Source organism: Propithecus coquereli, unplaced genomic scaffold, assembly GCF_000956105.1.
Source record: "Propithecus coquereli isolate 6110/MARCELLA unplaced genomic scaffold, Pcoq_1.0 Scaffold18, whole genome shotgun sequence".
Classification (NCBI taxonomy): Eukaryota; Metazoa; Chordata; class Mammalia; order Primates; family Indriidae; genus Propithecus; species Propithecus coquereli.
The window spans coordinates 4,106,741-4,119,693 of NW_012142745.1; the positions used below are offsets into that span (position 1 = coordinate 4,106,741).

At 39.8% G+C, this 12,953-nt stretch overlaps 1 protein-coding gene across 3 annotated transcripts in view; it reads right to left on the bottom strand.

Annotated features, from left to right (window-relative positions):
- Positions 1-12,953, bottom strand: part of PAX3 (paired box 3) — a 111,193-nt gene that overhangs the window by 10,373 nt on the left and 87,867 nt on the right. For all 3 annotated transcript variants that reach the window (XM_012642487.1, XM_012642485.1, XM_012642484.1), the window contains exons 6-7: positions 10,311-10,476; positions 9,191-9,405 (exon numbers count right to left, since the gene is read on the bottom strand). In XM_012642487.1, coding sequence (XP_012497941.1) covers positions 9,191-9,405; positions 10,311-10,476 — 381 coding nt within the window. The remainder of the gene's footprint in view (positions 1-9,190; positions 9,406-10,310; positions 10,477-12,953) is intronic.

The window sequence follows — 12,953 nt, forward strand, 5'->3', positions numbered from 1 at the left end:
TCGAACTCCTGAGCTCAAACAATCCGCCCGCCTCGGCCTCCCAGAGTGCTAGGATTACAGGCGTGAGCCACCGTGCTCGGCCTGGGGATTTCTTTAGATCAATGAGTTACACTCACACTATAATCAATTCATTAAACAGGAAATCTGTCTTTTCTTTACTCTCTCATCCACCTTATCCAAACATTATTAAGCAGTTTATAGCCTCTTCTTTAAAATTAGTCTCCCTCCTTCCCAGTTCTTACACAGAGGGCTGACAACATGTTGAGGTTGAAGATAACATCAGACACTAACAGAAAGAAACATGCACCTGTGGAAAAAAACCAAGGGAATTATTTTAGAAATGGATGGATCATGAGTTTAGTCTTCACCTGGTTTTCCATCTTTCAGTATTTCCTGGGAAACGTTCCTCAAAATGTGATAGTTTGGTATTCAACAAAAGTGCTCCGTAGTCAAATTAGAGAACATGGAGTTAAACATGTTCCCATACTTTAAGACTTGTCAGAGCCTTTAGGAGGCTAAGGTGCACTGGAACACTGAAAGATAAAGTGATATAATTTGTGACTTTTACCAAATTTTTTATTCAGAATACTTTTCCCCTAAACGATTGCTCCAGGGAGTCTGCTTTGAGGAACAAACCTTTATTATGAAGCATGGCTTGGTTTCAGAGTGTTCAAATAGTACCATTCCTCTAGAAATTTATAGTGGGTGGGAGTGGATACATTATAATATAATACAGCTTTAATAAGGTATAAATATAGCAATGTGACACCAACAGAGGCTAAAATAAGAAATTCTGCCTGGAAGAATCATAGAAAGATCGACATTGAGTTAGAACCAAGAAGTCATACAAATAGAGGGTCAACTCTACAATCTACAGGGTTTTGGTTTTTTGTTTTTTTTTTTTTGAGACAGGTCATCATTGCTCTGTCACCTGGTCTAAAGTGCAATGGTGTCATTACAGCTCACTGCAGCCTCAAACTCCCAGCCTCAAGTGATTCTCCGTACTTGGCCTCCCAAAATGCTGGTACTACAGGTATGAACCACCATACCCCATCTGCAGGGCGTATTTCCAAATCTCAAAACAGATGGAATAGTTTAGCTAGAGTTTCTTAATGCAAGGTGCCCAGAATGAGACATCAGTGTTTTGTGACAAAGAAAGGATAGCTGTTTCTTTAAATAATGCATGCTTCCTCCATCAGTTCAGTGCCGAGGATTGCTGCGCATTCATCTCACAGCTAAGAAATATTCCCATCAATGTAGAAATACTACCCCATGATTGTACAAAGTACCCTGTCTCCAGAGGTCTCCCAATTTGCTGTCTGTTCCATTGATCAGCGGGGACAATGCAATCTCTAATCTCAGAAACTCCAGTTTACTGAACTCAAGCTACATGTCAAGAGTAATTTTTAAATATCATTCTATACATTGAAAAATATACACCTCTGATGAAACCCAGACTGTTTAGCAGAGACAGATTCTTTAGGGGAAAAAAAGCAAAAACTAGTACACAACTAATGACTGAATCAAGTCTTCTGTGTCTGTAGTACAAAGCACACATTCAGCCCCTAATTGAATAAATATGCAAGTATTCAGATTTCTGAAGATATTGCCATTTTGCAAATGCAGTAATAAATTAAAAGCTTTACATTGCATTCCAACCACATATAAAGGGTTGATTCAGGCCATCGGTCCCACACTAGTATCTAGCATAGCTTTTCTGTGTATTATTGACTACAAAGAAAAACGTTTTATTCTAGTAGCTTAGTTAGAGAATAAGCAATCACACTCCATTTTCTTTCTCCTCAATGGCTAGAAGAATTCAAATGGGCCTAAACACCATAGAGTTGTTGCATTTGATTTGTTCAACCTACAGGAGAACATAGCTGACGGAGTTTCTATTTAAATCAACTCAGCAGACACGAAAAAATTTAATTCAGCAAGAAAGGGTTTTCTTATGGCTCATTTCAGTGACGTGATGTAAGATTCAGTCACTGGCTGCTACTTCCTCCCTTTCTTTAAAAAGGAGATTTTGGCCAAGTAGTTCTTTCTCTCACAATTCTCCAAATCTAACTAACTCAAGAGGCTATGACTAGAGCTGATATAAACCAGGGCTCTTCTCATGTTCTTTAAGTGCAGCAACCACAGCCTTCAGAGAAAAACCAAAGGCACCAGGTCAATTACAGTCTGCATTGATTCAACAAATGGATTAACAGCAACGTTTTCAGCACGGAGCGGAACATCGCAAAACCTAATATGGCAGAATGGAAACATGCGAATGGCCACTGGTTATTCTGGTGTAGCTGACGTGGGCTCATTTATGATCATAAACATCCTAGAGCCTTCGTAAACATGGAGGCTTCTGAAGCCCTGGTAATGAGCTCATGAATTGCTTTAGAAAAGAAACAGAACGACACACAAGCCTTTTGAGAGGCTGCCACTTTTGTACAAAATGTCTCTCTGTCCCACCTTTGTTTGACACCCAACAAATCTCTTTAATCAAAACCACTCCTTTTTCTCCCACAGATGAATTTCTGGAAAGTGTAAAGGGAAGGAAGTGCCTCCACTGGGAAGTGGGCTGGTGGCAGGCCACCTGCTTGTCTGGTTCTTTGCAATGATAAAGGTAAGCTGAGGGCACAGAATTTGCAACCTGTGTGTGAAATGGACGAAACAAATGGCTTATCAGAAAGATGATCATCAAGTAGCTTCTGGATGTGCACCTGAAAATGTCCAGGATTACAGCTATGTTAAAATAGGAGGTGACTCCACCACCAGGGGAAATCTCATTGCTTTTATCTGTATCAACAGCACAAGGAATCACCATGCCACAGTGAAAAAGATTTTCACTGGAACAAATGAAACAGAAAAGGGCCCATTGCAACCATTTTTAATGACTGTGTCTCAGCCACTAACACGCTGCTCCGTATGTAGTAAGCCCCTACACCCTCGATGGACAAACAACCACTGTCTTGCCTGGCAGCTAAAAATTTGAGATCATTGTTAACACTGTGGTCCAAAACATGACGAGCAAAATCAAAAGCAGTCTTGAGTTTTGTGTACACATATTAACACTTAAATGCTTCTCCCTAATAAGTTTCAGGATTAACAAATGTTTGTCAAAAGAAACTATGCTGAGCAATTGAAATCTAATTTGAAATGGAACCACGATAGTCTAATCCATATATGCATGAAATGCAGAGGCTTCCTAATAAGCGTAGCTGACACCAAATACGCAATTTACATACATTACACACTAATAATCTCAATTTTAATATTATTCTTTAAAAGCAACTGGATGGGTGGTTGAGTTAGGGATTTTCTTTTGTAAAATGTGAATAAGAACAAAAGTTGATCCTGATGTCTTAGGCCATTAATCACAGTCTTGTTAGTGCAGAGATCTATCTGCTCCTTCTGGGTCTGTTTCAGAGATGGCATCTCATCACCACAAGGCTCTGATGATTCAGCCAGACTTAATAGATGAATGGCCAATAAACTTGATGAGATCTGCAGACCTACTCTTTGTTCCTGAGGTGCTGAGTGGTGGGTAAACATTCAAGCGTTTTCAAGCCTAGTACACAAATCTTTATGAGAATTTTTTCCTTCCTTCGTAGATTATCCATGAAATAGGACAGGTGTACTGGTTATTCAATTACATCTTACCCAAGACCTGGACAAAATTTGAAACGAGGACTCAGAGTATAGTTCTTGCCATGGGGATTTATTAATAACAGTTAAATGTTCTCTAAGATGAAACTTTTTTTATAATTTAAGCCTATTTTCTTATTTTGTCATTGGTTTCACTCATAAACCAGAAACTAAAATCTGCCCATCTGCTCTAAACAAAAAACGTGTTCATAATAATCTAGATTTATACCAAATGTATTTTTAAGTATTACTGAATTGAGAGGTACTCAAAATTTATGGCCTCTGAGGTTGCAAACAGAACTTCCTCTTTTTAGAGAGGAAAATGCTTAAAATGAATGTAGGAAAGGCTCAGAAAGCTTCTTGGATATCAAATGGCTTCATGGGGGAAAAAAATGTCAATGATATAAGAGTAAATGAATCAAAACCATATGGATCAAATTTTCCCTAAAATACACAGTTTGAAAAATTAAGGAGGAAAAGTGCTTGGCAAAAATGTGTTTTAGGTTTTACCAAACCCAAAACATTTGAAGAATCATTCGCAATGGTTGATGAACCCTAAATGCAGCCAAGTTGGCCCATTTTTATATAAAACAAAACAATAGAAAAGCTTCCTAGAAACCACGTAACCCACTGATACCGTATTTCACTCAAGAAATTATTAGAAACTGTCACCTAAGAACCATGGAATTTGTAGAAAAGTAAGGTGGGGATGGGGCATGAAATGATAAAAGTTTGTTAACTTAATTGGCCTCGTTTGGGGGGGTTGGCTGTGTGCGTCTTGGGGGTGGGAGAGCAGTGAGGGTAGTATTTCTTTGCAAAGAAAAGTTAATTAGAAGAACATGGGCCAAATGTTAATTAGTCTCACATCGTGAGCACATGGTAGTATTTCCTTGGCATTCCATACTCCAAGTCAGTATTCCTTTTCCCTGCTGCACGTGTAGGAAGGTGTTGGTAACTACTGTCTGGGGATGGAGGAGAAATACATGGTCCATATTTCCCCATGTTCTGTATCATCCCCCCACCAAGAGAACACACTCTTTCAAGAGAAGGCTGTGGGGCTGGGCACAGTGGCTCACACCTGTAATCCCAGCACTGTGGGAGACAGAGACAGGAGAATTGCTTGAGGCCAGGAGATTGAGACCAACCTGAGCAACATAGCAAGAGCCCATCTCTGCAAAAAAAAATTTAACAATTAACCAGGCATGGTGACACACACCTGTAGTCACGGCTACTTGGAAGGCTGAGGCGGGAGGATCGCTTGAGCCCAAGAGTTTGAGGCTGCAGTGAGCTAAGATCATGCCACTGCACCCCAGCCTGGATGACAAAGGGAGACCCTGTCTCTAAAAAATAAAAATTAAAAATCAAAAAACCCAGAAGATTGCTACTGCAGTGGAAGCCCTTGCTAGAATGAGTTAAATGGTTTTCTTCTCAGAGAGTGTTTCGTTGGTATCATTAGCCTACCCCTCCGCCCCCACCCATCACTAAGAATCTCGACTCACATTCCCTGACAGATCCAGCCTTCAATGGCATGTGAAGCCAAGCCCTCCATTGGTGAAGCCATTCGACCACGCCTGCAGGAAAATCAGGTCAAGTATCACTGTGGAAGCCCGGGGAAAACTATGTAGGACATTATGCTTCCTCTGGTGGAAGCCAGCCACTGAAACTTGTTATTTGTGTTCATAGAAGAATTAATAACAACTGGGACAGAGATAGGTTTGGCTTTTAACCCAGGCAGTAACTCACTCCATCATTTAGATGATTGAGTTGCCTTGGCCTCAGTTTTCTTGTGAGGAAAATGGAAATGTTCCCCAGATACAGTTGCCGATTCCCTCAAAACAAGAAAAACTTGTCAACAATTAAGTAGTGCATAGACCCTTTCAGCAACTCAAGGAAGAATAACACCAAAGTTTCTAAAGGTTTTTGTTGGTATTCTGAGATTCAGGCTGTCACAAATACATACCGGTCTATTGCTATGCTTTCTGATCATCTGGACACGTGTGACTTCCCTGAGGCACTGTTACATACCCGCCCCTCATGAAGCTGAGACCTTCCCAGAGGAAAGGTTGAGAGCATCTATGATGCACCATTTGGCAAATGGCTCTGATTCCAAGTTTTAAAAGAAACTTTGCTTGAGAGAGCAGATATATTAGAGATGCCAAAACCAACTACCATTCACACACACACGCAGAGAAATGATTCGGGTATCCTTATGATGTCTATTATTAATTCCTTGACAAAAAACTAGCAAGCCCATTCTACAATGGTTCATGCACATTCCAGCTTATGGTTTCCAAGTCTGAATGGTAAATAATACATCAGTTTCAGTGACACTAGGAAAAAATAAAATGCACAAATATTTCTCACATGTCAAATAACCTCTACTGAGGAGATCAACAATGAATTGATCATAATGACTCAAAAAACTTTACATTCAATTCAGTTTAAATTCATAGGTGGGGAAAGACCTATGATGGCATCTAAAGGCAGAGAAAAGGAAAGATGCAAAGTTTTACATACTATTATCTCAATTGTGCTTCCAAAAGAGGCATAAGACCCCAAAATCTGAAAGGCAATGTGCAAAAATATTAATAGTGATTGCATTGAGGGGATTTTTTCTTCTCTAAAGACACTTTTTAAAAAATGTTTCCATATTTCTACAATAAGCATTCAATGCTTTTATTGTTGGGAGAACTTAAAAAATTAATAGAAATTAAGCTTAGCAAAAAGAGTGTAAATTAGTATGAACCTAAAAGTTTACAAAACTGGTCTCTACTAAATGATTGTAAAATATAACTAAAACCCCCTGCCCCTGTTTTGTCATGAAACCTGTTTCTTCTTCACTCAATGCTGTGCTATCCTGGACAAGAGCCTAGACTAGGAGTCAAAAATCCCACATTCTAGTCCCAATGTCCTCACTCTCGGCCCTGTGGCCGGCAGTAGGTGACACTCTTTTGGGGCTTCAGTTGATTTATCTGCATGTTAGATGACCAGACAGAAGAAGAGGAGGTAGAAGAGTAGGTGAACAGGAAGAGAAATGATAATCATACCATTAGTATTATAGTTAGTTTTATATGATCCAATATATTAATAAGCACTTTATGATAAGCAGTGACTAAAGGGTCACCAGCCTTTTTTTAATCTCTTTGTTAGTTAACAGGAAAACCAGGTTGCTAGACATGGGCTCTTTGCTTCAAATTTTTCTTTACAATATTTTTAATAAAGCCAGACAACCAAAATTTGTATAGGCATATCTTGTTTAAATAGAGGCATTCCTAAGAAGCAATACATCCCAAAGGCTGTAGAAATCTGAGTTCTAATCCTTATTCTACTCCATTGTCTTATAAATATGTTTGGCAAGATACCGACTCATTTACTGTCTTTTGTTCCCCAGCCCAGCCTGAGGACACGAGGATGAACTTCATATTATTTGTCTCTCTTCTTCCTCGATAGGGTTGCTACAAGAACTAAGACAACATGGATTCCTAGTGGTGGTTTGAGGTGGAAATGCATGGTAGAAATGCAAAATATCCTGGATGTCTGCAATGTAATAAGTAAGGAATTAACATGATATGTAAGATGTAGTAAAGAAATACAGGAAAAAAAATGCCTGTGGAATTTTCCATTGCTTGATGTTGGAATGATTCCCACCCTGCCAGCAACTCTAGAATCAGCCAGTCTTCCTGAAGTCAAGCATTAACAGTTAGGAGATCAAGTTCTAGCAATTCCACTTATGTAATTCTTACATAATACAAAATAGCACACATCATAACGTACAAGATAATACACGTAAAATGCAAGAAACTAGCAGTTTCACTTATAGAACACAGATTCGTGTTATTGTTATTATGACTGAATAAGATAAGGTACTAAAAAATGCAACAGAATCCTGCATCTCACCTAACGGAAGCGGCTAGGATGGGAGTTTACTTTCATTAAAACTGTCAACCCAATCATATTCCTAAAAATCTTTTCTACGGCCCAAAACTGCTAAATGTTAAAAATCGCAGAGATAACTACTTCTGATGTGATTTCTAAATTGTGGGAGAAGTTTATACACTATGAATCTGGGCATTTTCAAGATGACTCTATCAATATAAGTCCATGATTTTCATGCAAAATCACATTCACAAATGCCAGCACTTGGAAATGAAATGTATTGAAGTCCCATAGGAAGCACTTTCATTGTTTTCATGTTGTTATTTTTCAGCTGAGGTTTAAAGCTACCTCTTATTTTTTTATCCCAGGATGTGCTATAGGAATCTATGAAACTTAATTACATTTACTGTTACAAAAAGGGATTTATGAACTTTTGCCTTTAGGCAGAAATGTTTATTCCATTGCCTTTGCTATCCATTCTTTTCAACTCCAACGGCTTTGAACTTTTCAGCTGCTCAGAGTTATCACCGTTGCGCAGAGCCCAGGAACTCCTCTCTCAAGACAGACACCGCAAGTTGAAGAAAACGAAGAAGGCAAAGATATATGAGTCGTTATTTTGGCCACCCTTTGTGCCATTAAAATCTCATTTTCTGCCTATTAGAATGCCCTCGTGGTGCTTCGGCAGCGGTGATAGTCAGTGATTAGTGTGTAATTGAGGATAATTGTCTTTTCACTTTTCATTTGTGTCATTCTGAGCTTCTCTCTGTTTTTCTAACCACCAAGAGGAAAAAGGGGGTTGAGAAAAGATAAAGCTGTTAAAACTCTCACTCTCAGCTCTGAAGAGATTCTTGATTGCAATTATAGATTGCAACCCCTTTGTGACATTTCTCCAAATTTAGTGGGCAGCTATCCTCACCACCTGGGCTAAACACTCTCTAATAAAATAAAGTGATCTGTATTTAAACAACTACTAATAATATCAACCTCAGACAGATGCCACATGTAGGAAATTTAACCAACCCTGGGACATGCAATTATCAAGGCAATTTATTAATATGATCTCCCAAGAAAAGCTCATAGTCCAATGCAAATTAGAAAAACAATTACAACATTCAAATATTTATATATTCCCAAAGAGCAGCAATTCTCCTAATTTGTGCATTTATAACTCATTTATTCCAGAGTTTGTAGTCATCAACTCGGTCTCTCTCCACAAGACTTGTTTGCTCCTTCTCCGAGTGTTTTGTCAAAGCTTTGGTGTTTCTTTATGAAGTGCTTTTGTTTGAAACCCCATCAGCTGACCAAATACCATTTAAAACAAGAAGCAAAACCAAAAAAAAAAAAAAATCCACCCATGTTTGTGAGCTTCTCAACCAAAGTCCAGAACTGGGATGGAGAAGATGACACGTGACAAACACCTTCACAGCTAAGTCTAAACACAAAGTCTGCATGATTACATCAAAATCACTTGAATTTTAAGTCTAAGCTGCAACTTTTGATGCAGCCAGAAGGAAGGGTGAAGAGAAAGGAAACCAGAAAACTGAAATCATGTGGCTTGTATAAAGAATACATTATGGTTTAAATTTGGCAATTCATTACACCACTGCCTCGGGGAATTGACTGTTTGGTTCTGGTATACAGCAAATCGTCTGTCTAGAAACACGGGACTGACCTGAGGTGAAAGGCCATTGCCAATGGCGGGGTTCATGGGATTGGAGGGCCCCGACGGAGGCACAAAGCTGTCTGTATAGCTGGAAAATCCGTGCCTGGTGCTGGGGAGGCAGTAGGCAGAGCTGCTGTCCGGGTTCGGAGGAATAGTGCTTTGGTGTACAGTGCTCGGAGGAAGCGGTTGAGGTCTGTGAACGGTGCTGCTGGGATCTGAGACGGCTGGAATGAAAAAGATTGTCAGCTATAAAGTTTCTGTGTAGGCCAGCAGAGAAAGTTCAGTGCAAAAGTTCACAAGTCATCGGGCCGTCGGTACTATCTCCTGGTCAGATCAAATGTCCATTTCTAACTGCATTTCCTAACATGCAGGTGTAGAATCACTCATTGCAAATACAGTCGCATGTATCTTTGCACATATTTGAAAGAACACAACTTACGTATATGCTGCCTGTGGCACACTGACCCAGAATACAGATGCAGAAATCACATTAACAATGCTAACAAGTGTATTTTGATAGTGAATGTTATTAATCAATGTGAGAATTAACCAATATGAGAATTAACCAAGGTAAGGAAGGCAAGTCTCCAATTTCTCAACAGATATCCTTCTAAAGCACCTAAATATTAGTGTCATAGTATAGTTTCAAATGCCTGCAATGCTATCTTTCATAGTCCCAAATAATTGAGTCTTACAATTTAACACTATCCTATTCAGCTCCGTATGCTAACAAATGGTGACCTTATCAAAGCTTACCTTCTCTCTCCTACTACTGCACTTAATAACCATCATAGAACTTCAGTAAGTTGCAAACTGGAGTACAAATGTGGAGGTAAAATTTTACCAAAAGCAAAGCAAACCCCATGTTTATTTAGGAAAGCTGTTTTGTTTCAAAATACTGAGTGGTATTGTATTACAACACAGTTTATCTGAGAGATTCAGGTATGTCATAGAACAAACTATGTTTCTGAAATGTGACAGGTACATTCAGGGCAACCCAATGTAATATAATTAACATACAAACAACATCGATGTCAGCATCGCAGAAGGATTTCACTTGTATAAAATATCCAGCAGACAAAGCGATTGGAAGTTACATTTTAATCTCCTCGACTCTCTTCCTCTATACCTTGTGGAATCGATGTGGGCTGGTAAGAGGTCTCCGACAGCTGGTATGTTGGCAGAGTCGGCATGGCCGTGGGAGGGAAACCCCCCGGAATGAGATGGTTGAAAGCCATCAGTTGATTGGCCCCAGCTTGCTTCCTCCATCTTGCACGGCGGTTGCTAAACCAGACCTATGGATTTAATTTAAAATTTGAGGATTTCGCTGATGAAATAATAGCACATTCTTAATGAATTTTTCATGCTAAAACAGATTAAAGGCCCCTCACTGACAGGGCAGATAGATGCAAGAGCCCTCCGCCTCCTGTGTTGTTTGAGAGTATTGTCAGGGGTGAAAGGAGAGTTAAAGTCAGGGGTCAGTAGAGAGGCTTCAAGGACCCTCCGTGGTAATGCAACAGCCCCCATCAACCTTGTGACGACCGTGGGCAGGAGTCACAGAGCAGGAATAGGCACAACAGGCCCTCCCCACTACTATCACAACACCCACCCACCTTCCTGTATTACAGCCTCCTAGGGAGGGCTCATGAGCCTCTTTGACCCCCACATGACATGTCCAAAATTTGGTCTCCCCTATTACACTAAGCCTTGTATTTTATATTCTTATCAGTCTGTCTCTGTCTTTTGATGGTCATTATTCATATAGCTCCTGGATAGTCATATAAATTGAATAAGGGGATAAATGGAGCCATTTTACCATCTCTTTCAAAGAATGAGACATTGCACTAATCTCAGTGAAAATAAATGCCAAAGAGGTGTTTCAAGAAATGAAAGTGTTTTTTTATCTTAAATAACTATTAATAGTTTGTTTATTATTTCTTTCAACAACAGCTGTAAGCACCTATAATACCTGTGTCAGGCACTATGCTAACCAGGTACGTTCAGAAAAACCTGACGTAATATAATAAAATGCCTCCAAGGAATTCAAAGTCCAAATTTTTTGTGGGAGTTGATGGAGAGAAAGGACAATAATAGGAGCAAGAACTGTAACTGAATACCTAAAATGTTAAGAAATTGTGATAAAGGTCTTTAATGGGCCCATGATCTCACCCAATTCCTACATCTAAGAGTTTATATATAGAACTTGGAGTGATTTTTCCAGAGTGCATACATGATGTTTCCCCTCAAATGAGAGAGGATTTCTGCCAATTAAAGATATTCTCCAGTTGAGTACAGTGGCTCATCTCTGTAACCCTAGCACTTTGGGAGGCTGAAGTGGGAGGATTGCTTGAGGTTAGGAGTTCGAGACCAGCCTGAGCAAGAGAAAGACCCCATCTCTACAAAAAAGTAGAAAGATTAGCTGGGCATGGTGGCACATGCCTGTAGTCCCAGCTACAAGGGAGGCAGAGGCAGGAGGATCACATAAGCCTGGAAGTTTGAGATTGCAGTGAGCTATGATGATGCCACTGCACTCTAGCCCAGGCAACAGAGTGAGGCCCTGCCTCAAAAAAAGAGGGAAATATTCTAATTCCTACACCAAAAGTTCATTGAAGCAATATGGGGAAAGCACCGTGCATGGCCTTGGAGGGATTAAAAGGGAATAAAGTAGGATCCCTGCATTCAAGTGGCTTCCTGCCTTGTTCTCATGGAATTCACAGAGTAGTCAAGGACACCAAAATAATTGCTCACTAGAGGTAGAAGTGCCATGTTTGGAAGTGCAGAGAATCAGGAAAAGTTTAGAGTGGAGGCAAAGTTTCAGCTCATTTTAAAGTTTGGATATGACTTTGATGAGGAATCACCCCAGCTTGTCTAACAAAAGATGAGACTTGATTTCCCGATAGAACACTGTTAACAATTATACAACTTGACTGTAATTTTTAAAGTCATATAATTCAACAGAGAAGGAAAGCCCAATTTAACAAATACTTTGCCAAGAGATCTGCTCAAACTTCTGTTACTCACCCAAGCATCTGTGTGAAAAGGGTTTTTGCCTTCTCTCACCAATGTTGCAAGATATTGGTAAGGAAAGCTGTTTGAACGTCCTCAAAATATTAACATTTAATACTCCTTAAGTTTCCAACAGGAAAAGGAGGTAAGTCAATATTTCCCCATGTTGATACATAATTGAATTAGAGCTTTACTTAACTTAATAAATTGCCACCTGGGGTAATGGAACCATGAGCAGCACTCAATTTCTGGTGTGCATCACTTGTGCTTTCTCATGGCATGTCTGAGCTCACGTTACCATGACTCCCAGAGGCATCAGTGTAAGAAAACCATTTTCAAGGAAGTGCTGGGAACAAGCTGTGTTAGCCTGAGGAAGCTGAGGGTGAGAAATGAGAGCCATGTTCATGCCTGAGTGTACTGTACCATCCCACACACTGTAGTCATATTTTATATTATAAAACTTCAAGATTAAGGAGGTACTCCTGGCTCAGATTAGGAATCCCCCACACCTATCTAGACCACCTATGTGCAGTGTGTCAGCTTTATGGACTAGGCTGGGAGGAAAATGGGACTTCCAAAAGTTATGTGTAACTTCACTCATGAAGATTTACTATCCTCAGTTCCACCAGTGAGACCCTTTATGAAGAACTCAGAAACTTACACTTTGGTTGTTGTCAGAGGACATAGCCAATCTCTCTGTGGCAACCTCCTTCTGTAACCTTCAGATAAGTAAACCAAGTCTGACTTATCCAGGGGGCGGCTATGC